The sequence below is a fragment of the Vulpes vulpes genome, chromosome 8, assembly GCF_048418805.1.
Source record: "Vulpes vulpes isolate BD-2025 chromosome 8, VulVul3, whole genome shotgun sequence".
Classification (NCBI taxonomy): domain Eukaryota; kingdom Metazoa; phylum Chordata; class Mammalia; order Carnivora; family Canidae; genus Vulpes; species Vulpes vulpes.
In genome coordinates this window covers 77,184,195-77,208,980 of record NC_132787.1, presented here as the reverse complement: position 1 = coordinate 77,208,980, position 24,786 = coordinate 77,184,195, and the positions used below count along the sequence as shown (strand labels likewise).

Here is a 24,786-nt window from a genome sequence, read left to right as displayed (position 1 = left end):
GGGAGCCCGACGCGGGACTTGATCCCAGGACTCCAGGATCGCGTCCTGGGCCAAAGGCAGGCGCTAAACCGCTGAGCCACCCAGGGATCCCCGAGAATGGGCCTCTTGAGAGGCCAAAAAGCATAGAAGAGGAGGAGTATGGATAAGGAACTTTATTTTTATTTTTTATTTTTTTTTTAATTTTTATTTTTGGATAAGGAACTTTAGTTTCTGGATCTGTGAAATGGGGATAAATGCCAATTTTGTAAGGCTGTTGTGGGGATGACAGAGATAGTGTGCATGCAAGGGTCTAGGTATCCAAAAGTTCCTCCTCTCCACATGGCAGGCTTCTCTGGGGTGCTGGTTACGCTGGGCGTTCAGTGTGTAAACTTTTCCTGATCCCTGCACTTGTGATTGTCCACTTTCCTATGTGCACACTGAAGTAAAAGCTTATAAAAACGAGTGACCTTTTCCTCCTTCCGCAGACAGACTGGCGGTGCCTCAGGGTCTCAGGCAGCTTTTCCCTTTTCTGAGTGTGTGTGGGTTGTGGTGGGCAGGAAAGGGGTCTCCCCATGTTGGAGCATCAGGTCCATTCCAGCTTTCCCCTCAGCACCCTTCTGTGATGTTTCTCTGCCCCCTGGTGGTGGGAGAGGACCGCAGAAGAGGCACACTCCCAAGGGGTACCCTCAGTCCCTGCAGACTGCTTTGTTCCTGGCTTCTCACCTTCTCCCCACTTCAGCCAGGCTGGGAAGGATTTGAACAGGGTCCGGAAGGCTCGGGCCTGGGCTGGGGGTGGGGGACACAGGTAGGGGCGGGCAGGGCTCCAGGTGGAGTTGACTGAGACAGGGCTGCAGGTGGAATTGGTTGGGGTGGGGTTCCAGGTGGAGGCTGGAGAAGCTGCTATTTAAGGAGTGGGTGGTGGTGGTAGCTGGCCTGTCCCTGCTGGGTGTTTGTGCTTCTGCTTGCAGCGGGGCCCGTGGGGACCCACCGGATAGCATGAATATGGGAGGCCTCTGGCCTTGGGTGATGGGTCTGCTCTGTTTGCCAGGTAAGTCGGGTACTTTGTCTTTCTCTTCTCGAGTTTTGGCTCTAGCCCACGCCAAGTGCCTGTGGGTAGAGGCGAGCAGGGTGTGGCTGGAGCCCGCAGGGATCTGAATTGATCTGAATAGCTCAGAGAATGGGCTGCGGATGTTCCCAGAAACCAGTTCCGAGGGGCACCCAGGGGAGGCCTCCTGAAGACCCTGAAAGCCTACTGCGGCGGCGTCTGGCAGGGGGTGGCAGGTGTGGTGCTCCGGATGTCCTTGTTCTGCTGGCGTGCCAGGCTTGCCCAGCCGAGTATGTTTTCCAGAGGCTCAGGCTAAGAGGGGAGGCACGGGACAGGGTCCAGGCTACCTGTACCACCTTCAGTGTTGTCATCTGGGGCCTCTCCCTGCCTCCCTTCTCCCCTCCCTATCTCATACACACAGCTAGCTACTCAGGCCTGGGGCTGCTTTTTAGAACCCAATGTTGGTCCCCTTAAAGGAGCTCCTTCCTCAAAGTTGTCTAGGTGTTGTCACCATCTGGGACTGAGGGGAGGCCAGGCTACTTTCTGGAGAGCTGCCTTTGTCAAGGGCCTGGTTCCCCCCTCCCCCATGTCCTGTTGTCCTCTCTCACTAATGAGGGCACTTTGGGCCTCATGTGTATGCACCTGTCTGGGCCAGGTCTGATCCTAGGAGCACCCTCAGTCTCTAGCTCCCCAGAAACATGTGGAACCAGCTTCTCAGAGGACCTCAACCCTGAGGAGGAGACCCAGACGTCCTGGGACAAGGACATCCCTGCGATTAACCAAGGTGAGGTCACTGTGTCTTCTTGTGGGGTGGAGGGGCTCTGAGATTGTCCCTGTAGTGTGGTGAAGACCATGCCGAACATGCAGATGAGCAGAACAAGCTGGAAATGTGCCAGTTTACTGGGTTAGCAGTTCTTAGTTCTATGGACAACTGTTTTTTTTTTTTTCTTAAGATTTTATTTATTTGAGAGCGAGAGAGAACGAGCATAAGCAGGGAGGAAGGGCAGAAGGAAAGGGAGAAGCAGGCTCCCTACTGAGCAGGGAGCCCAATGTGGGGCTCCATCCCAGGACCCTGGGATCAGGACCTGAGCCCAAGGCAGATGCTTAACTGAGCCACCCAGGCGCCCTCTGTGGGCAATGCTTAAAAAGTGCATATTTCTGTATCCTCGCTACTGGATTGTTACTCTTATCAGAAGTGAGAAAAGCTTAGGTTTTAAAAACTGGCCTGATAAAAGTATGGGTCTTTGGGCTGCTTCAGGTGGTGTTGAGCTAAGTCATTAGTGGATTGTGTGAAAAGATGGCAGCCACCTGGGGCAGGATTGTGTGCAGGTGTGAGCTGGGGGGTGGGGGTGGTAGACCAAGCAGCACGAGGCCCCAAGCCTCCCTGAGTGGGGATCTCAGCTGAAGATAGAGAATGTATAGATAACCCGGGATGAAGCTGTGGGGGGCGGAGGGGGGAGACTGGAATTTGGGGGCTGGAGCTGAAGTGTTAGGGGGACCAAGGGGTGACCTTGCCTGGAGGGATGAGAATCTCCCCACACGTAGTTCTGCCCTTTCTTTGGGAGCCCCAGCACTGGGGAGCGGGGCAGGGCAGTGTGCTACCTTTCGGTGACTGTGACTGGCCCAGAGGTGCTAGAAGCCATCTGAGGCTCTCCCACACTGACTTTTCAGCACCACGGAGGATACCCCGGCGGGGCTGTGGGAGGCCCAAGAGCTCTCCAAGGTGCCCTTTACGGGGAAGCATAGGCCGCCTGCAGCTGCCGGGTATGCTGGCTGCTAGGGCCTCACAGCTGAGGGCCCTTGGCCTGCTGGGATGCCTGGAAGCTACCCTCCCCTGCCAGGGCGACCCACAGTGACTCCCCTTCAGCCTGGGGCAGCCCCCTGCCTTAGTGTGGAACAAGTCTGGTGCCATCTGGGGTCCAGAGCTCCTGGGGGATCTGGCTGAGGCTGCAGTCCAGCAGAGCCTGGGTCTTCACCACTTCCCCAGCACCCCCTCAATAAATCACTCGCAGGTACTTCCCTGTTTAGGCTCTGCATCTAGGGAGCCCAATCTAATGTACCTTCAGGGCCAGACCCTTTTCTAGGGTTCCTCGTAGGGCTGACCTCTTAGTAACGAGGCTGTGGAGAAGGGCTGCCAGCTGTGGCAGAGATGGAGGCTGGAGAGAACAGTAGAGGTGTGCTGGCATGGGGTGGGGGTTAGTGGGGAGAGCCAGAGGGCCAGGCTCGTGGGAGCAGACCCTGCCCTTCTGTGGTGGTGCAAGCTGGAATTGGTCACCTGTCACTGTGAGGGCCCCGAATACCACACAGATGGGTAGGAATTAGATGGAGGGTGGTGGTGAGGAAGGACAGGAGAGCCCAGGGCATGTTCCCAGAGTGGGGAGGCGGGGATGACCTAGGGGATAGCTGGAAGAAAAGGCCGATCCTGATTAGCAGAGAGACTCCAATGTAAAGGGAAAAATTGGGACTGGATTTGCATGGGTTAGAGGAGCCACGGACTGTGCTCTAGCAAGAGAGCTATTGGGCTGAGAAGCCTCATGCATGTTTGTGGACTGGAGACTCTGAGGGGCCGTGTGACTTGCCTGAGGTCACACAGCCTCCAGGCCCAGGGAAGTTCCAGCTTCAGAGTCAGGAAGGATAGACTCTGGGCCTGTCCCTAGAGTCTGGATTCTGGGGGGCATGGGCTTACCCACATCCCTCCCTTTCTAGGGCTCATCCCAGAGGAAACTCCAGAGAGCAGCTTCCTCCTTGAGGGGGATATCCTTCGGCCAGTGAGTGTGAGCATGTACACAGAAGAGTGTGAATAATTTCACAGATAGCATGAGAGGCCTTTGAGTGTAGCCTCTGGTGTCATGGGAGTGGGACATGTGAGGAATCGATCTCTGTGGCTTGTAGCTTGAGAGAGCTTTAGCTTTTTGCTAAATCATGGTGAATATTCTAGAAGGAATTAGCCAGACTGAATGGGAGGGAAGGTAACATCTGCAGTGGTATGGCAGTCAGCCTGGGAGGGCTTCCTGAAGGAGGGAGTTTGAGCCTTCAAGATCCAGCAGTACTCTGTCCAGGGGAGGTGCTCAGAAAGTATTGGAATGAAGAGCTGAGCACAGACTGGCAGAGGGCCTGGTGGGGCTGTGGGGAAGTGGTGGTGGTGAACACTGGGGGTGGTAGCCATGGTCTGGGGAAGTAATGCAGGGGCCCCGTCCTGGTGGGAAGTGAGGGGTAGAGTCAGAAAGGGAGAAGGCTGATGGGAATTGGGGTGATTTGCCAGGGAGACAAGAATGCACTATGTTCAGGAGAACAGGGCCATCTTTTAAGAGACTGGGTGGCAGAAATATCTTCCTGAACAGGACAGCTACCTGGTGAGAGCAAGACCATCCTGCTGTTTGGAGGTGGCCCACTGATGGCGGCACAGCATGAGGCTGGGCTGAAGAGCCAGGGGCTGGGCTAGGGCTGGTGGGTGGAGCGAGGCCCTGTTCTTGGTCACCCAGTGAGGACAAAGGAGTAAGAGCAGAATCCAGTAAAACCCATGGTAGCCAGTGGGGCAGGACCCACTGGGGTGCCATAAAGCCTCTGCTTCAAAGGGTTTTTTGGTTGGCAGAAGAGTTGAAAAAGGAGTTGCTAAGGCCAGGAGCGTCGCCTTAACATCAGCGTTACAAGGACCCTTCCTGGTCTTTGGACATTCAGGGATGCTTGGCTGACTGCTGTGTTTCAGGAAGCGTGGGGCTGCTGCTGGAGCTCCGAGCTTTTCTGAACCAGAGTTCCCCCCCACCCCACCCCACCCCCATCAGCTGGCGCTCCTGTCAGCCTCTCTAGGAACAAATGTTTTGTTCCCTTTGACAGAATAAGTTAGTTTTCTTCTGTAGAACAAATGGTCCTGCTGTGTATCCTGACTCTCCTAGCAGGCCCGGATGTCCCACCCATCTGTCCCCCCCCCCCCCCCCCCACACACACACCTGCGTCCTGCTTCTCACGTCTTTAGGGTTCTTGTGGCCTGAGATGTGGCACCTCTGGGGGGCAGGAAGCTTGGCTGGCCTGTGTGCCCAGGGGTCCCTGAGCCGCCCTCTCTCTTCAGAGTCCCTTCCGGCTGTTTTCCACTACCAGCAACAAGTGGCCTAAGAACGGGGAGGTTGTAGAGGTCCCCTTCCTGCTCTCCAGCAAGTATGGTGAGTGGGCATGTGCGCTCAGTCCTGGGAGCTGCGGGCCAGCCTCTGTACTCCCCTGTGTAGTCTGGGCTCCTCTCTGGTCTTCTCTCCTCTGCCTCTAGAGCCCTTCCACAAGAAGCCTTTATTCCCGAGGGCCCCGGGGGGCTAGGAGGGCTAAAAGCCTGGAAGAGCTGTTGGGGGTACATATAAGGACTATTGCCTCTGCTTCCAGAGGAAGGGACCCACCCAAGGTTGCACAGCCAGGGCCTGTCTGGGACCCAGCTTCCCCTGTTACCCCACCCCCACCCCATGACACCCAGGCTGCCCTTTCTTGACATTCTATCTTGGAAGAGTGACTGGAGGTTCCATTCCCATCCTGCATGTGGCCTTCTGAGGGGTCATAAGGGCTTTGGGGTCTCTGCTGGAGGATCAGCCAGGATGTCACCTTCCCAGATAAACCCAGCCGTGAGATCCTCCTGAAGGCATTTGCAGAGTTTGAGCGCTTGACGTGCGTCAGGTTTGTCGCCTACAAGGGCCAGAGAGACTTCATTTCCATTATCCCCATGTCTGGGTAAGTGTTCCTGGGCATGTGTAACCATGCCCAAGCATGCACACACAGTGGGGGAGTTCTTCTGCTTTCTTTGGAGTTCAGCCTGGATTTACCGAAGCCATCGTTGAAAACCTGTTTCTGGGCCTGTCTTCTTAGGTCCAAAGCCACCCTGCCCACTGAGTGGTTTGCCAGGTGTGAGCTGGATCTAGGGTGGAGAGGGAGGGGAACATGAGGTGCTTGACCCTCCTCACAAAAACCCTTCTCTGAGGGGACTTCATGGTCTGGTGAATGGGTGTGGCTTTTGTGGGACCCACTTGGCCTTGGATCTGGGTCCTGCAGGGCAGGTGCCTTACACTGACACTGGGCAAGTGCCTTAACTTCTGAGGCGCTCCTGCCTTGTCAGTGAAATGGGGATGATGGAAATACCCATTTTCTAGCTTGTTAGGGACATAAGATCCTGTGTGAAAGCTTTGACTTGGGGACCCTTGCATGGGGATGTTCATTCAATGAGCTGCTATACCATCATTGGTGCTCTTCCCTATTCCTACATCTTCTTGCACCCCAGGCTGGGAATGGGATTCCAAGACACCTATTTCATGCATGGCAGTGAATGGACTTGGGAACTGCAAGCCTGGGACCAGCATGCAGGATAGGGACTACCTGTTGGTGCTCATTCATCCCAGGATGGCGGGGGTGGGGGGGGTGCGCAAGGAGGGTGAGAAGGGCCTAGGTATGCTCTGGATCTCGGGGCTGGTGCCTACCCATTGCTCCCTTGTGGCCCTGCAGGTGTTTCTCCAGTGTGGGACGCAGTGGAGGGATGCAGGTGGTATCCTTGGCACCTACCTGTCTCCAGAGAGGCCCAGGCATTGTCTTGCATGAACTCATGCATGTGCTGGGCTTCTGGCATGAGCACTCACGGGCTGATCGGGACCAGTACATTCGTATCAACTGGAATGAGATCATCCCAGGTAAGCCAAATCGTGCACAGCACAAACTGACCCTGGGATCCTGGGGGTAGAGGACATAGGCCAGGCCTGAGTTGCAGGCCCCCTCTAAAGAGGTTATACAGCTTTCCCACCACCTACTTGTCTACCATGGGGGGAGGTGGGGCTCCTGCTTCTCTGGAGACCTGGAGGTGGTCCAGATACTACTGCTCTGGGCTCCAAGCCTTCCATCTGTCTGCCCATAGCCCTGCCTGAGCTAGGGCATCACTATATTGCTTTGTGCCACCTCTTTTTCTCACAAACACAGCCAGTTACCTGAGGATGGAGTTAGTGGTATCCTTTAACCCTTGTTCACTGTGTATTCAACTAGCAGTCCTGCATGTGCCAGACATTGCTCTGTGGGGTTGGGGCAGGGGCTGTGTTCCAGCTGCAAAGGTTGAGCCAAGACAGGAGCTCTAGAAGTAGTAGGCTGTGTATGCCAAGTGTCCGATCCTAGAGGCTGAGGACAGCGGAGCAGGGGCTCAGTCCTTGTGAGATGAGCACTGATGGGCATATGGGATAGGAAGTGTGGGGAGACCACATCCTTGAAAGGTGGGCTGTAGCAGAGCTGACGCTGGCTTGTGGAGTGGGCCACTGTGTTGGATGCCAGTGAGCAGGAACTGTGTGCTAGGTGTGGCACTGAGTGCTGGGCATCTGATCTCAGTAATGGTGGGATCTCTCCCTTGTGGGGGGACAGCCAGATTCAAGAGGTGAGAAGAGTAGAGACAATTGGCTCATGAAGGAGGGAAGCAGAGGAGATATGTGATCAGGAGTTTGGTCTGGGGGAATGTGAGGGTAAAGGGGAAGGTTTGGAAGGCTTCCTGTAGGCGGAGAGCTCCTGGTGTGAGCACCTCTGCTGCTGTTGTGGGTGAGCCAGGTGAAGTGGATGGGGGAAGGTACTCAAGAGACTAGCATGCATGGGGCCCCGGAGAAAGGGTGTCTTGTTGGGGGGACTTAGCTAGCACCTTATAATGAGACAAGGGATGAAACTTGAGATTTGAAATTATCCTAAGGAAAGGGGTGATAATAGTGACTATACCCTGAAAATAAATACTATAATCCTTCCAAGTGCTCCTGGAATACTTGGGGAAAACATACCATATGATAGAAAAACTTCAAATTTGAAAAAGTTAATTCAAATGTTTTGATTGTGATATAAAATAAAAATAACCAAAACAGTCTTCTACTTAGGAGTTTTAAAAAACAATCTTTTCTTCTAGCTCCAGGGTTAAAGAATTGCAGGAATTCTTAAAACAAAAACAAAAACAAACCCAACATACTAGGACCAATGGTTCCCAGCTAACACAACCCTCAGGGAAAATGTGTAGACTAAAATACTTATATCAATAAAAACAAAAAAAAAATAAGCATTTCAATCTTCAAGAAGTAAAGCAGGAGAGAATAAAGTTAAAGACAGAAATTAATGAATTAGAAAACCAATAGCACTCATAAACTGAAATGGTTTTCTTAAGCAATTTCCCCCATTATTAAGAATGAAGAAAAATGAGAATACATCGGTATTAGTTATGTACAGAACAAATTGCTAAGATATACAAACTAATAACTATAAGTAATTGTGTGGGGGGTGGGAACTCAGAAGGGGGATGGAGTGGGAGGCTTATTATAGATCAACAGTTTTTGACTTTTGAACCAGATGAATATGTTGCCTGTTTAAAACAGTTTAATATCTTAGGGGTTTTTAATAGAAAGGATTAAGAATTCTCTAGAGGCAGTTGTGGAAGAGGCTGGCTGGGCCTAGGAAGGTTGGGGGAGTAAATACAGAAGGTGTATCTGTCGTTTCAGAGGCTCATTGTGAAGGGTAGGAGAGCAGCTGAGGGAGGGAGTCTTGTCCCTCCCAGGCCTAGGGGATCCTAGTGATGGGGGGAAAAAGTGGGTGTTCTGGCCAGTAGAGAAGTGTTGAACTCAAACCTGGGAAGTGGGTGTGTTGGTCAGAGGAACAAGGTGGCTTGCTACTAGGGAGTGGGAGTTCAATGGCAGGTGATGGACTAACGGGTCTCTAACGCTGGATTGAAGGGTCGGTACTTTATCTCGCGGGCAGGGGACGTTGAAGACCCCGAATAGTGTGTGACTTGGTGGAAAGTATAGGTTCTACAAAGATAGTTGCAGACAGATAAGCTTGAGTGGAACAAGTAGAGTGAACTCTTTAGGAAGTCATGGGGTTCCTGTGCTTCCACATCAGCTAGTGGAGGTCTGGATCCTTCCTGGAGAGAGGAAGAGTAGGCAGTGAAGGCACAAAGGAGATGGGGACCAGGGACTAGTACTTGGTTGGGGCGGGGGGACACATCTGGCTATGATTTGGACCCCTCAGCTCAATAGGTTACAGATTGCTGGAGGTCCCTGATCACTCCTCATTCTCCCTGCCCTCTTCCCCAATCACTAAATTTTGTGGGTTGGTTTTTTTTCTCTCCCAGGCTTTGAAATCAACTTCATCAAATCTCGGAGCAGCAACATGCTAGTGCCCTATGACTACTCGTCAGTGATGCACTATGGGAGGTGAGGGTCCCCTCTCCTTTTCTTCCTTCTTTCACTGCCCTGCCAGCCCCCAGTGTGAGCTGGACTCTGGTCCCCACCTGCTGGGTTTCAGGCTTGCCTTCAGCCGGCGTGGGCTGCCCACCATTACACCGCTCTGGGCTTCCAATGTCCATATTGGCCAGCGATGGAACCTGAGCTCCTCGGACATCACACGAGTACTCAAGCTTTATGACTGCAATCCAAGTGGTCAAGGCACCCATGGGAGAGGTGAGTGATGGGGTGGGGCAGAGTGATGGGAGGAATCTGGAGCAGGCTCCTATGTTGAAGTGGTGTCGATAAGGATGAAGAAGTAGAACTGAGGTTGCAGAGGTGAGCAGGGCAAAATCATCAGGGGTTTACTGCAGGAGATGTAGAAAAAGCATTTGAAAATTCTCATTTATGATTAAAAACTCTAAATAGGAGTAGAGGTCACTTTCTTAACTTTAACGTGGGGTCTACCAAAAACCCAGAGCAAAAATCACTTTTAATGTTAAAGTGCTAAAATCAGGATCAAAAGCTTTTCCACTATTGTCCCATCTGTTCAGTGAAGGTCTTAGCCATGGTAATATGGCAAGAGAAATAATTCTGAGGATTGGGAAGGAGGCAAAAACTCAACTACTCATAGATGATGGTTATCTACATTGAAAGCAACAAATAAGCACTGTAAATTTTATCTCATTCTTTAAAGATTTATTTGGGAGGAGAGAGCAGAGAGAGAATGAATCTCAAGCAGACTTCTCGCTGAGCCTGATGTGGGGGTTGATACCATGACCCCAAGATCAGAACCTTAGCTGAAACCGAGAGTGGGATGCTCAACTGAGCCACCCAGGGTGCCCCAGCAATAAGAAATCTAAAAGGTAGATGTATAGGGAAGCCTGGGTGGCTCAGCGGTTGAGGGTCTGCGTTTGGCTCAGGGCATGATCCTGGAGTCCCGGGATCGAGTTCCATATCGGGCTTTCTGCATGGAGCCTGCTTCTCTCCCCCCTCTCTCCCCCCTCTCTCCCCCCTCTCTCCCCCCTCTCTCCCCCCTCTCTCCCCCCTCTCTCCCCCCTCTCTCCCCCCTCTCTCCCCCCTCTCTCCCCCCTCTCTCCCCCCTCTCTCCCCCCTCTCTCCCCCCTCCCTCTAATAAAATCTTAAAAAAAAGATGTATAGAACTATAACTTCTATATTGATTATATCAATAGTTGGAAATCAATTTTTAAAAACCCATTATAATAGTAATAATGTCCCAAGGAATCAAACTGACAGAAATTATATAAAAAGTTCTTTTTTTTTTTTTTTTTTTTTAAGATTTACTTATTCAGTCAGAGAACGAGAGAGAGGTAGAGACACAGGCAGAGGGAGAAGCAGGCTCCATGCAGGAAGGACTCCATCCCGGGTCTCCAGGATCACACCCCCTGCTGCAGGCCGTGCTAAACCGCTGCACCACCAGGGCTGCCCTATGAAAAATTAACCTTAAAGATTCTTAAAGATTCCTAAACACATAGAGACATGTATCCTGTTCATTAATAGACCATGTAAAAATCTCAATTCTGATCTATAGATTCAATCAATTCCCATTGAAAATCCCAAGAAGATTTTTGGCAATCTTGACAAAGTGATCAAAAACATTTATATAAAAACACAAAAGGCAGATAATAGCCAAGCTACTCTTGGGGGGGGGGGGGGAGGAAAGAGGGACTTGTCCTAGCAGATATCAAGATATTTTACCCATATAAAATACATATACGTAGGCTTGAAATGATAGTGTATAAAATGGCTCTATAAATGCATAGCACTGGTGCAAGGACAGACAACTGCCCATTGAAACAATGGAAAGTCCATGAATGAATCCTAAGAAGTGGAATTTTGATAAAGGGGCATTGATGATCATTAGGGAAAGAATAGACTAGCTGTTAAATGCCTCTAGTTATCTTTAAAAAAAAAAAAAAAACCCAACTCCTCATGTACAAATACATTTCAGATATATAGAAGGCTTACATATAAATAGAAAAACGTTTAGGAAAAAACATAGTAAAATATCTTCAGGACCATAGGATAGGTAAGAATTTCTTAAGACAAAAGCAAATGAAAAAATTGGAAATATTAATATTAATGTTAACAACTATTAAAATATAGTAGAACTATTAATCAAAAGACCATGAAATTACAAGTTACAAATCAGAAGAGAACTTTTGTAACCCATAGCTAGTTGTATCCAAAATACATAATATATATTATATAATATGCATAATAAAAAAAACCTGGAAGTACAAAGAAAAACAGGCAAGAGACCTAATGAGTATCTTACAGAAGAAACCAAATGAGAAGTAAACACAAGATATTCAACCTCATTCATAATTCAGGAAATGCAGATGAAGACCACAATTTTATCATTTTACACCCCTTAAATGGCAGAAATTTACAAACTTAACACCAAATACTAGAAAAGAATTATGGAAAAATCATGTTCATATCCTGACAAGAGTTTAAATTGCTACAACTGCTTTGGTAACAGTTTGATACCTTCTAAAGTTGAAGTGTGTATATTCCGTCACTTAGGTCATCTTGCATGTGCACCCCCCCAACCCCAGTTCTAGGTAACCGTCCATTTACATTCTGTCTCTCTAGGTTTGCCTATTCTGGAAATTTCATGTAAATGGAATCCTACAACACTTGACCTTTTGTGACTGGCTTCTCTTAACATTTTTCAAGGCTCATGCATATTGTAGCTTGTATGAGTCCTTGTTATTTTTTTGTCAAATGACACTCCATTGTATGGATAAGACATGTTTGTTGAAAGATATTTGGTTTATTTCTCCTTTTTGGGTATCGTGATTAATGCTATTATGAATGTTCCTATACAAGGCTTGATGTGAACAGGTCTTCTCCTTTGGATATACACTTAGGAGTAGATTGCTGTGTCCTATGGTAACTCCAGATTTAAATTCTAGATTGTTTTCCAAATTGGCTGCATCATTTTTTACTCCCATGGGCAGTGTATGAGGGTTCAAATTTCTCCATGCCCTTGCCAACACTTGCTATTATCTGTTCTTCAGATTATATCCATCTTAAGTGGGAATGAAGTGATATCTTGTTTTGATTTGCATTTCCCTAATGATCTCTTTATATGCTTATTGGTCATCTGTATATCCTCCTCAAATCTGTTTAAATCTTCTTGCATGTTTTTCATTTGGGTTGGGTTGTCTGTTGCTGAGTTATAGGATTTCTTTGTGTATTGTAGATACACGTCCCTTATCAAACTTTCTCTCTATAGGTTGATGGTGTCCTTTGAATACCGACCTTTTTAATTTCAACGGGGGTCTAACTTCTCCATCCTTTAACTGTGCCTTTGCTGTCCTAAGTAGCCTTTGCCTAACCCAAAGTCATGAAGATTTAATCCTAAATCTTTTGCGTGGGACTATCCAGTAGTTCTAAGCACCATTTCTTATGCTGTTCTTTCCCATACATACTATCAAATATGATATGCTTTTTTATTTTTTTTAGTTAAAAATAATAGATGTGGCAAGAGCCTTGTGGGTAACTACCATGAGTAATGGAATTGGGAGGTGGCTGGAAGGGGCTGTAGGTCAAGAGAAGGTTTATAATGATGGTAGACATTCAAGTATGTTTGGATGCTGAGATGATGACCCATTGGAAAAGGAAAAAGGGTGGATTCAGAGAGTGGAGGGAAGAATATCTAAAACATTTAGGTAGGGACTGCTCTTGGTGGATAGGTCTCCAAGAATATATCTGAGCTTCCTTGGACCTAATGAGAAGGAAGACAGGAGCAGACCTAACTTTGCATGTGGATCTTGATGTGCAGATGCATGGGCTTTGGAGGACTTTGGCCACAAAGCATGACATGAAGTCACTAGCCTAGAGGTTGGGGAGAGGGAGATGGATGTGAAGGGAAAGGTGTGATGCTGCTGACTAGGCAGCAGAAGAAACCAGTTAGAGATCCCCTGTGGGGCTGTGGGTGGTGCTGGGGCAGCTGGCAGCCAGGTGGAGGCATGGCATAGGTTAGCAACTTGGTTCTTCAGGACTGGGGTTTTGTGGGCAGGTGTGACAGAGGAAGGTACTTGAGGAATAATCGTAGTGAGGACTGTGGAGCCCGAGTCAGGTGCAGAGAATGGTCTAGAAGTGAAAAGGTGGTAGAGCAGGAAGACCTTGGGGTCCATGAGCTCAGTGGGGCTGCAGAGGTGATATTTAAACAAGTGGGCTGGATGTACAGGAGTGGGCTACCAGGCACTGAGACTTCTGCAGTGGTAGTTTCTGGTATTGCCCAGGTCTGGGGGAGGGAATGAGCTGAGGTCAATGTGACGAAGAGGGAGAAGAGTCTGGTTGCAGCATGTCAGCTCTGATACAGTCAGTGTCTGTTGATGGAAGACTGGGTTCCTCGTGAAGCCTTTGGTGCATGGGCAGGTGTGACAGGGGTGAGAGGCAGCACCGAGAGGGTAGAGGGGCCTGGCCAGATAACCTGGGCTTAGGAAGAGGAATTCTACAAAGGAACCAGCAACAGCCATGGCCCAGGAGTGGCAGTGAAGAGCAAGGAGGACCCGTCCTCCTGAATGCATGTGCCTGATGGTGATGGAGAGGGGTTGCACATGTGGGAGAAGTTCTGTAGGAGGCCTCAAATGCGGGGTGAGAGGCATGGTGTTGCTCAGTACGGAGGGTCCCAGGAGGTATTGGGCTAGTGAGGGCCGCAGTGCTATCAGCCCTCAGCTATCTGGTGAGTTGACCATCAGCAGCTTGGGGTATGGGCAGGAGGTCATGGAAGACCCCTGGGGCCTGACTTTCTGGTGGCGACTCATGAACCAAGACGGGAGGGAAAGGGATGGTTCAGTAGACCTTTAAGTGGGAATTGAGAATTTAGGTCCTAGCAGGGGTGTGGCAGGTTCTGAGCTGAGCTAGACCTGTGAATAAAACTGAAGATGGCTCCAGCTTTCTATAGCTGGGCCACACATTTTCCTTCTGTGATTCTGGCACATAACCTCCTGTCTTTCCTGCTTCAGGGTTCCAGCCCCACAGCGATGCTAGGAGCCCTACTCCTGCCTCTAGACCATACCTGCAGCAGCTTCTGAAGGCATTGTTGGCACAATCTGGGAGCCCCGACCCCAGTGGCTCCAAGGCAAGAGGCCAGCGTGTAGTTGCAGTGCCTGGAGAGAGTCCCCGTAGCTGGGAGCTCCCTGCGCTGAGGGAGGTGGGTGGGGAGGCCTCTGCAGGGCTGCTTCAGATCCCAGCTTCCTCCCTAAACTCACGGCCTGGAGCAGGTGTTCCTGGGATTTCTCTAGAGACCTCCTGGCTGGCCCAAGTGCCCTCTGTACCCCCAACCACAGCTCCAGAAGCAGAAGACCAGCTGATGCCCAACAAGGATGCTTTAGGGAACTCAGCTCTGCCAGGAGCTCGTGTACCTGAAAGTCCTTTCAGGGGGATGCCCAGAGGTCAAGCCTGTGGCTTCTGTCCCCAAGTGGGAAGGGCATCTTCTGTCTAGAGTAGCTGGGTTGTGTAACTCCTGGCCTTACCGGGCAGTACCCTATCTTTCAGCCCCAATCTGGCTACCATCTCTGAGGTCTAGGACTCTCCCTCTGCCCCTTCCTTTTCTATATATTCTCCTGAAGGATCTAGGGGACAAAGGGGACTTCTAGGTCTATCAGGAGAAGGCAGGCCTCACAAGAGACTGGCTATGCCTGCTCTTGACTTCTGCCCTAGCCCTGGAGGCTGCTGGGAAGGGGAGGTGATACTCTCCAGGAGACCAGGGCTCTAGAGAGGCCTGGCAGAAGCAGGTTCCAGCCCTGAAGGCCCCTGGGAATTCTCTAGGGGAGTCCCAGCCCCCTAGCATGCTAAGGTACTGCCTCTAGCTCTCCCTTGGGCCTGAACTTAGGGGGAGCCTATGACTGGGACCCGGGGAACAGCCTCACATCTCTGATGTTGGGTGCTAGGAATATTACCCTGCAGCTGTAGCCTCCAGCCCCACTCCCCATGAGACTTTCTGCTTGCTCCTGTGCAGTGGTGGAAGGTTCCCGCTGCAGGGATGCTGCCCTATGGGCTGGTAAGGAGGGGTGGAAGCCCTCCAGCCCTGCACAATGGGGAACTCAGCCAGAATGTGAGGCTCCTGGACACAGGATTCAAAGTTCCTCTCCACCTTGCTCTCCTGTTCCTGGGAGCCTTCCCCCATACCAGCCAGGGACTTGGCCAGAGGAGGCCCTGGAAGGTGGGAAGGGGCTGGGGAGGAGTAGGTGGGGGTTGGGCGGTGGAGGGGTCAACCTGCTGTTCTTCCTTTAGCAAAGCCCTACCCTTAGCTCCTGGCTTCCTGGGGGAAGGCTATCCCAAGAGTGAAGAAAGTCTCTAGCCCTGGGGAGAAAGTATTATTGTGGCCTGCTGGGAGCCCCAGTTGGAGTAGGAGGGAAGTAGGAGCCTGTGTCCTTGCCCTATGGGGCCCAGTGCCTCTGATATTCTGGGGAGAAGGTAGAAATAAAATTGGGTACTTGCTCCAGGAGCCAGGTACTGGGCTACGTGTGAGTGCATTTAATCCTGCTGACCTGGGAGGGGCCCTCTGGTGGTTATACCCACTCTGGGAAACAGGTGGACATGGCTGGGGGACCAGGGCTGAGGCTTGCAGTGCTTTGGTTCTGGGGAGGGCTTGGCCTTTGCCAGCCCCTGGGCTGAGCCAGGGGATATGAGGGCTTGTGTGCAGGAGGCTGGAGCCTCTTGCCCTCCATCCATCTTGGGTTTCAGTCTTCAACCAGGGATTTTTCTCAGACTGAACAGGGTCCTGGTCTCAGGGATTAGCAGCAGAGAAAGGTCATGGGTGGGGAACACACTGTCCCTCTACCTCCCTCTGGACCTGAGAGTATTGTCTGGGTGAGTTTAGAGTGGGTGGGTGCTGGGAGTATCTAGCCATGTTCCTAGCATGGTGACAGCTCCCCTGGGAGATTCCCAAGCAAACATTGAGAGTGTATGTAGTGCCCCCATTTATCAGAGAAACAAGTGACTGCCTTACCACCTTAGAGACCACCTATGGGTCTCAAAGTAGAGACCTCTGGTGCAGGGCTGGGCATTCTTGGTGACCACACTGGGTCAGAGGAGATGAAGTGCTCTGTGCCCTGTGAGGCCCTCCTAGCTCTCAGAAGCTGTGCATCATTAGCCTCCATTACCATTAGGATGTGGCTTTTGGATTCTCCAAAATTTGGGTTCTTTTGGGTGGAGGGGCTGGCCAAGCCTCATGGCTCAAGGGCAAGAGTGTTTCCTCCCTCATCTTGGGGGTGATCAGGGATGAGGCTGTCCTTGTCCCCCCGCCCCATGAAGTCACCTAGCACTACAGACCCCATTCTCCAGGCCTAGTCCACTAGCCCCACCCTGCCCCTATGGTCCAGCCTTGGCTCAGCCTCTGAAGTCCTGGAAGGGGGGTGGGGTATGCTAGCGATGAAGCCATGGGCTGTTAACTGGAACCTGGTGGCTAGCAACCCATCTCAGGCTCTCTGGACTATTCCCTAATCCCCCAACCACATATTTATTCATTCGACAGAATCTATTGAATTAGGTGCCAGGCTGGCTATGCTCTTGCCATTGGGATTAACCCAGTGAGCAAGGCAAGGTTTCCATTCTTGTGGAGTTTATTAAGATTTTGAAAGAGTGAGCATGAGAGAGTACAGAGAGAGGGAGAAACAGGCTCCCAACTGAGCAGGGAGCCCAAGGGGGAGGCCTCCATCCCAGGAACCTGGGATCATGACCTGAGCCACCCAGGTGCCCCTCTTGTGGAGTTTATTTGGGGGGTGGGAGAAGGATGGACAGTAAATAAGTACTCAGGGATTGATAAGTGATGGGGGGAAGGGGGATATTCCTTTAGGTTGTTGGCATTTCACTGGGACCTGAATGATGGAGACTACACCGTGGAAAAAATCCAAGAAACTAATCAGTGCAAAGGCCCTGAGGCAGGAGGGAGTTAAGGTGTGAGTGGAGGGATGAAGTGAGGTGGAAGGAGGTGGGCAGGGCAGGGTTGGAGAGGGATGATTTTATTCCAAGAGCAACAGGGAGCAGTTGCTAGATTTTAAGGAGGGAAGTGATGAGCTCTAAGCTCCTAAAAATCATCCTATGTGCTCCATGGAGAATTGACTGGAAACAGGGAGAACAGGTGGAAGGGACTACAGTTGTGCAAACCAGAGTGATGGGGTACGGAAAGGGGAAGAGTGAATGCTTTTGGAGCATGTTTTGGAGGTTGAGGCAACCACATTTGCTGTTGGATGTACAGGTAGGGACACCACATACAGCATAGAGCTCTCAGGGTAAGTGAGGGAGTGTGTGGGCTGAATGAACCTGGAGTTCAGGGCAGGAAATGTACTTCGGGGGCCCTTAGCATCTAGAAGGAGTTATAGGCCTGGATGAAATTACTAAAGAGAGTTTGGGTCCAGAATAAAAGGGAAAAAGGAACCCTAGCACTGAACAAGAGTGCTGCAACATTAGGGCAGCATTAGTAGTGTTTTTGTGCCTTATAATTGTTGTGGGGGTGGTCCTGTATTTTGTAAGTTGTTCAGCAGCATCCTTGGCTTCTACCCACAAGATGCCAGTACCATCCCCCTTCTTTTTGTTGTGACCATCAGGAATGTTTCCAGGTACTGGATTGCCAAATGTCCTTGGAAGAGAAAGGGCAAAATAAAATCACAGTGAGAATCGGCGATTGGGAGTCTGGGGGAGAAAAGGAGGTTGAGAAGGAAGGGAGCCTGTAGTGTTCTCAGGGAAGGGACCAGTCTGTTGTCTAAAATGTTGCTGAGAAATTAGGACACACTTGATGGCATGGAGTCGCGAATGACCCACCAGGAGTAGATTCAGTGGAGGACAGGGTGCAGACACCCAGTGGAGGGTTAAAGAGCGAATGTGAGGATTGGAGAGAGTGCAGTGAACACTTTGAGACAGCAGCAGCTGTAGGGGGGCACAGAGGGCTTCCTGGGGCATGGGGGTGGCCCTGGATCAGGGGAGGAGTGACAATGGAGGGTGATGATTGCAGGAGTAGAGTCCTGGAGGACAGGAGAGGGTTTGGGACACATGCAAAGGTCTTGCCCTCCCAGCAGAGATGGAACTCAGTTGTAGGTGCTGGCAGGGGGTGCGGGTCGTGAATTTCTGCTTGAGGGATTTCATCTTCTAAGTCTGGGGCAAAGTCACAGCTTGGAGTGGAGGAGGGTGTGCAGGTGAGGAGGATGAGCGGGATACCGATTCTGAAGGGGAAAGGTGAGCACACTAGGAAAGTCTGGAGATTTGTGGTTATGACTTTAAAGCAAGGCCAGTTGATGCGGTGAGTGTTTTGCTCCAGAAAAAGCAGCTGCTTTGGCAAAAGCAGGGTGGATGATTTAGGTCTGCCCAGGCTTGGGGTTTTGTCAGGTGAGGTGAGATAGAGGAGAGGGTGATGGACTTGCATTATAGAGAGCATGACTCAAGGGTCTGGGAAGATAGGGTCCTAGGGATTTGAAAGGCTGGGGCTCCTGGGGAAAGCTAGAGTGTGAAGCCCAAGTGGACATCCTCCCTATGGAGCCCTGGCACAGGAGAATCTGGGGCCACTCTTTTCTCTCAGGCCTGGACAAATGGCCCCAGGGCTTTCAACTAAGGTGGCACATCTCCCACAGCAGGGATGGGACCATTGTCCCTGTTTCTTTGGAAAAGATGGTACTAGGTCACCTCCCCTTCACCCCCATTCCGAGGGCATCCCTTAGGGACACCTTCATCTGGACACTACCTGAGAGAGGCTTGTGTTATGTCATCCACTGATGCCAGGCTGCCACTCCCCCTCATCATTTAGCAATCTTGGCCAGTATTAGGGACAAAGGATGTAGTGCTCAAGTCGGGGTGGAGAGTGATACGGCAAAGCCATATGCCACCACCTCAGTACATCTGAGTGTGAAAGTGGTACTGTGTACGTGGAGTCAAAGAACGTGGACCTCTTTCTCCCTGGGAGGGTGAAGGGTGAGAGGTGAGGGCCTTGGAGAGGGCTCACCAAGCACAGAAGGAACAACAAGCTCCTGGGAAGGACTGGAGATGTGGGAGCTCAGGAATGGTCAGGGACCACCACCTTCCTGGTGGGGCCAGGAAGGCGGCCCGTGCCCCTCACGGTTTTCTTCTCCTGCCGAAGGTGGCTGGGAATGCATTAAGGCGGCTCCTGCTGCTGGAGGCTCTGGCTCTGGGTCTGGGATTGAGGTCGGCCAGCCCGGGTGGAATGGAATGGCAATAGAAGGTCAGCTCTAGTTTGGGAAGAGCTGACTGGGAAGCCTTGCAAAGGCCCAAGTGGGGAGGAAAGGGCAGGGGAGAGAGAGTCTGAGCAGCCCCGACTGCAGCTCCTTTGGAGGTCCTGGTGCCTTTCAAGGAAAAGTTGGGTCAGGAAACACAGGGCTGATGCTGACTGCAGTGTCTGGGGAGATACCCACAGAGGCCCCGGGTCTGAGTATGGAGAGGGTGAGAAAGCGGTCCTTCAGTCCTTCCTCAGGGAAGGGGCTCCTGACACTCCTCCAGCTCTGGCAACCACAGGCCCAGGCTCAGCCCAGCCAGCGAGTGGGGGATGCATCCATAAAATCTGTCTCTGGAGAGGTAAGAGAGGCTGGCTGTCCTCTCCCACCATCAGCTCTTAGGGGCACGTGGACTTAGAAAGGAGCAGAGTAGGATGGCAGGAAGCAGGGACAGCCCTGGATGGAGGAGCCCCTCGACTTCTGTGCGAGCCTGGATCCGGGTGAGACCGTGTAGGCACTGAGCGGTCAGTCCCTGGTTCTGGTCTGGTTCCACGAAGATGAGCAGGCGGGAAGGCCCAGTGTGCGCGCTGCCTCCAGGCGGGATCCTTTGGAGGAGCCCTACTTTCAGAGGTGGCTTGATGCTTATTTATACAAAGGATCTCCTGTAGAGCCATGGGCTATAAATATGAGGCCTGGCTCTAGGCTGGGGTTACAACACCAGGGGCTCCAGGAGTGGTGGAAAAAAAAATGTGTCCTCAAGGCTGCCCAGAGTGACACTGGTGGCAGTGGCCACAGAGTGAGTAGGGCTGAGGGGGAGCCTATGGCTCTTGGAGTCAGGGATGGGGTGGGGTGATTAATCTGAAATTTCGTATCTAGCTCCTTCCACAGCCATTCCACATGTAGAGGAGTGTGCAGGATTGCGGGGGAGGGTGTGTGGGGGGGTTGGTCACAACATAGTCAAAGGGATGCTCCTACCTTCCTAGCTGCCCCCGACACCCACTTTTTCTCTGAGTTGTGTTAAAAAGCTGAGACTGGAGTCCAAGCCAGTTTTCCTCTTACCTTTTTGCCTTTTGTGAAGGAAACCGAGAGAGCTGCGGGGGGATCAGGGAAGCGGACGTCCTAAATCTTTGAGCACTCGCTTTCCCCACCGGCCTTGGGAACCTCCTCAGGGCCCCCCAGGACGCCGCGACCGGCGGGGCCTCCCGGGTGTCCGCGAGCTGCAGACAGGGGGCGCCCGCGACCCGGCCACGCGCGCCTCCCAAGGCTGCGCAGGTCCGACGGGGTCCGGTCGCGGCAAGGAAGCCCTCGCGGAAGGGGCGCCGGGCAGTCTCCCCGCTCCCCCCACCCCATCCACTCGGCTTGCTTCTCCGGCGCCGAGTGGGAGGTGTGGTTCTTTACGCCCCGGGGCCCCCCCCAGCCACCTCTCCTTGGGGCCCCTGGGCGGCGGGGGCAGGGAGCGGCCGGCGCCCACCGTGCTGGATGCGGTGCTCGGGCCGGGTCTGCTGCAGAGAGGTCCCGCCTCGGTCCCAGCTCCCCGTTCGCTCCTGCAAGCATCCTTCCCGGAGTCCCGAGGACCCCAGACGCCGGGCTCCCCGACTTCCCGTGGCGCGGAGGCGGGAGGAGGAGGGGCAGGAGCGCCAGGGCAGGGGCGCGGGGTGCGGGGCGCGGGGCGGCTGCGGCGGGCCGGGCCGGGCCAGGCCTCCCGCCAGGCGCACCTTCCGCGCACCCCGGGTCCGCCCGGCCGCGCCCCGCCTCCCTCCCTCCCTCCCTCCCTCCCCGCCCGCCTCCCCGCCCGCCTCCCGTCTCCTCCCTCCTGCGCGCTCGCTCTCCTCGCATTCCCCTGCCGCGGCGGGCTGCCTGCAGGCGCGGCTCCCGGCTAAGCCCGCGAGCCGGCCCCGACCACCGGTGGCGCGCCCCCCGCTCGGCCCGCAGGGCCCCGCGCCCCGCACCCCGCGCCCCCGCGCGCGCCCGGCAGCCTCGGCGCGGGAGGGCTCAACTTTCCTCCGGTCCCGGGCGGGGCGGGGCGGGGCCGGGCCGGCAGCGGGGCAACTTGGAAAACTTCTCCGGGGAGGACGGCGGGGACGCCGGTACCGGTGGAAGAGGATGTAGGAGGGCGGCGGCTGGCCCCTTTCCGCCCGGCCATGGGGCTCCGGCGCCTCCTGCGCCGCCGGGGGGCCGCGCCTCGGGTCTAGCCTCGCTCCGCAGGACGGTGCCGCCCCCGCCCCGCCATGGACCACCAGGAGCCCTACTCGGTGCAGGCCACCGCGGCCATCGCGGCGGTCATCACGTTCCTCATCCTCTTCACCATCTTCGGCAACGCGCTGGTCATCCTGGCCGTGTTGACGAGCCGCTCGCTGCGCGCCCCGCAGAACCTGTTCCTGGTGTCGCTGGCCGCAGCCGACATCCTGGTGGCCACGCTCATCATCCCCTTCTCGCTGGCCAACGAGCTGCTGGGCTACTGGTACTTCAGGCGCACGTGGTGCGAGGTGTACTTGGCGCTCGACGTGCTCTTCTGCACCTCGTCCATCGTGCACCTGTGCGCCATCAGCCTGGACCGCTACTGGGCCGTGAGTCGCGCGCTCGAGTACAACTCCAAGCGCACCCCGCGCCGCATCAAGTGCATCATCCTCACCGTGTGGCTCATCGCAGCGGTCATCTCCCTGCCGCCGCTTATCTACAAGGGCGACCAGGGGCCCCAGCCCCGCGGGCGCCCACAGTGCAAACTCAACCAAGAAGCCTGGTACATCCTGGCCTCTAGCATCGGCTCCTTCTTTGCACCCTGCCTCATCATGATCCTTGTCTACCTGCGCATCTACCTGATCGCCAAACGCAGTCACCGCAGAGGTCCCAGGGCCGCGGGGGGCCGCGGGGAGGGTGAGTCCAAGCAGCCCCACTCAGTCCCCACGGCAGCTTCAACCAAACTGCCAACCCTGGCCTCTCTGGCTGCTTCTGGAGAGGCCAATGGACACTCGAAGCCTACTGGGGAGAAGGAAGAGGGCGATACCTCTGAAGATCCTGGGACCCCTGCCTTGCCACCCAGCTGGTCAGCCATTCCCACCCCAGGCCAGAGTCAGAAGGAAGGCGTGTGTGGGGCATCACCAGAGGAGGAAGCCGAGATGGAGGAAGAGGAGGAAGAGTGTGAGCCTCAGGCCTTACCGGCGTCTCCTCCGTCAGCTTGTAGCCCACCCCTGCAGCAGCCACAGGGTTCTCGGGTGCTGGCAACTCTACGTGGCCAGGTGCTCCTGGGCAGGGGTGTGGGCACCACGAGCGGGCAGTGGTGGCGTCGGCGGGCACAGCTGACCAGGGAGAAGCGGTTCACCTTTGTGCTGGCCGTGGTCATTGGTGTTTTTGTGCTCTGCTGGTTCCCTTTCTTCTTCAGCTACAGCCTGGGTGCCATCTGCCCACAGCACTGCAAGGTGCCCCATGGTCTCTTCCAGTTCTTCTTCTGGATTGGCTACTGTAACAGCTCGCTGAACCCTGTCATCTATACCATCTTTAACCAGGACTTTCGCCGTGCCTTCCGAAGGATCCTCTGCCGCCAGTGGACCCAGACGGCATGGTGAGCCACCTGCCCGCCGCCCATGTGGGGTTGGTGCCAGGTGGCACCAGGGCCACTCTGATTCTTCCCTGTTTTATGTGGCCACCTCCCTGGGGCTTTCTGGTCCTGCAGACCTCATCTTGGGAGCCCCCTGGGAGGGGCAGGGGTGCTGTTAGCAGGGGTCCATCTGAAGCCTCTAAAGCCAGGCCAGGATAGAGCACTTCCCTCCCAGTACCCCAAAGCCCCTGCAAGCCCATGAGTGGGCTTTCTTTTTCTCCAGGACCCTGTGTTTCCTGGCTGGTCACTTGCTTGTGGTGGTTTTGTTTCTCATCTTCCCCTGGTAAAGAGCAGGAAGCCAGCCTTCCACTTTTCCCAGGAGGATGTGCTGCTGAGGAGGAGACAGAACTGAGGGATCCACGTTGGATGCCCATGGTCCCCATCAGGTCCTGGGTGGGGGAGGTTATGGTCTGGCACGGTTTCTGGGCCTTCTTCCCTTTCCACCTACTTTTGGATTTGTAGCTCCTTTAAGGGCCAGAACCTTTTCTGGAATCGTTTTCCTCACCGGCACCCTCTGGGAGGTGGGCGTGTACCAGTGGATGCCTCGCCTTGGTGGGGTGGTCTGGAGGCCTGGCTTCTGCCTCAACAGGAGATCCCTGATCACTAGCATTCACCCCCTGCAAAAACCTGGCAACAATGGCTTGCCGCCTACTTGCTGCAGGAGGATAAAAGCCTTTGCAGAAAGCTTTGAGCTCTATGGGGAAACGCATTAGAGAACCAGAAAATGTGATTATTTGGTCACATAAAAAGACCCTTTCTCTGTGTTTACCACCACCTGTCTTCCTGTAGACTTTTGTTCTGTGCTTGGGGTGTGTGAATTCTTACCCCAAACTGGAAGGGGGGAATGATAGAACCACTATTTCAGTCAAAGGACTTCTTCGAGAACGCATTCTTGCGCCTGCAAGGGTTTAGTTATTCTGCTGCATGACAACTTCTTGACATTTCACCTACAACACTATGGGGGTTTTCAGTGGCTTGGGCCCCCCAATGGGGGAAAAGTCTTTTGTCATCAAGCAGGCTAATTGTTTCCCCACACTAGCTAAAAATACCCATACCATGGGAGCAGTCTGAGGTGAGAGCCTGGGATGGGTGACAGAGCTCCTGGGTTTGGTGCTGGGGCTGGAACAGGTGAATGAGGGCCCTGTGGACTCCTGCAGGAGCCTCCCACCAGAGCGCCCAGGCCAGGGCTCCAAGCCCCCAATGGGTCCCTGTGGTGTATAACCGACCCTACCCTGGGTGGGGGCCAGTTGGCCATCTCTGACCCAGCCCCATTGCTTTATCCCCCTGATGGGGCTCCAGGGGCCTCTCCCTCCTGGTTGTCTCCCCATCCCAGGACCCGACAACCAGAGCACTTGGGAGCATTTGAAGGACGTTTCCCCTTCTCCAAGGAGTGGCCCTGCTTTGACATTAAGCCAGCGGGTATCTAGTATTGGCACAGTGGCACTCTGGTGGGCCTGGCCAGATTTGGAGAAGTCCTGAGAGAGTTTTCTGGGGTGCAGGGAATGGAGAGGACCAAAGAGAGTCCCTTCTGGGGATAGGGACTCCCTCAAGCTCAGTGTAAGGCCTGGGCATGGTCTTGGGGCGAGGCTGGGGAGGCTGGGGCCAGGGGAGTGGCTGACTTGTGACATCTGCTGACTGGTCTTGTGTGTGTGTCCCATGGGACTCCTGCAGTTGTGGCTGCCTGTGGCCCCCTTGTTGTGATATGCAGGTGTTTTTGTTTTGTTTTGTTTTTTTAAAGTCTGAGCTATTTTATCAATAAAGGATATTTTGTAATAA

At 53.4% G+C, this 24,786-nt stretch overlaps 2 protein-coding genes across 2 annotated transcripts; both read left to right on the top strand.

Moving 5' to 3' along the window:
• The first annotated feature begins 975 nt into the window (after nucleotides 1-975).
• Nucleotides 976-21,607, top strand: ASTL (astacin like metalloendopeptidase). Its single transcript, XM_072718827.1, has 12 exons — nucleotides 976-1,027; nucleotides 1,680-1,808; nucleotides 3,731-3,792; nucleotides 5,091-5,181; nucleotides 5,614-5,731; nucleotides 6,497-6,678; nucleotides 9,126-9,207; nucleotides 9,299-9,453; nucleotides 14,220-14,614; nucleotides 15,215-15,256; nucleotides 20,585-20,687; nucleotides 21,348-21,607. Exons 1-12 carry the CDS (start codon nucleotides 976-978, stop codon nucleotides 21,605-21,607), a joined length of 1,671 nt encoding a protein of 556 aa, XP_072574928.1.
• Nucleotides 21,287-24,786, top strand: ADRA2B (adrenoceptor alpha 2B). The gene has a single exon (XM_025994320.2). The coding sequence runs from the start codon at nucleotides 21,644-21,646 to the stop codon at nucleotides 22,976-22,978; it is 1,335 nt and encodes a 444-aa protein (XP_025850105.1). The 5' UTR covers nucleotides 21,287-21,643; the 3' UTR covers nucleotides 22,979-24,786.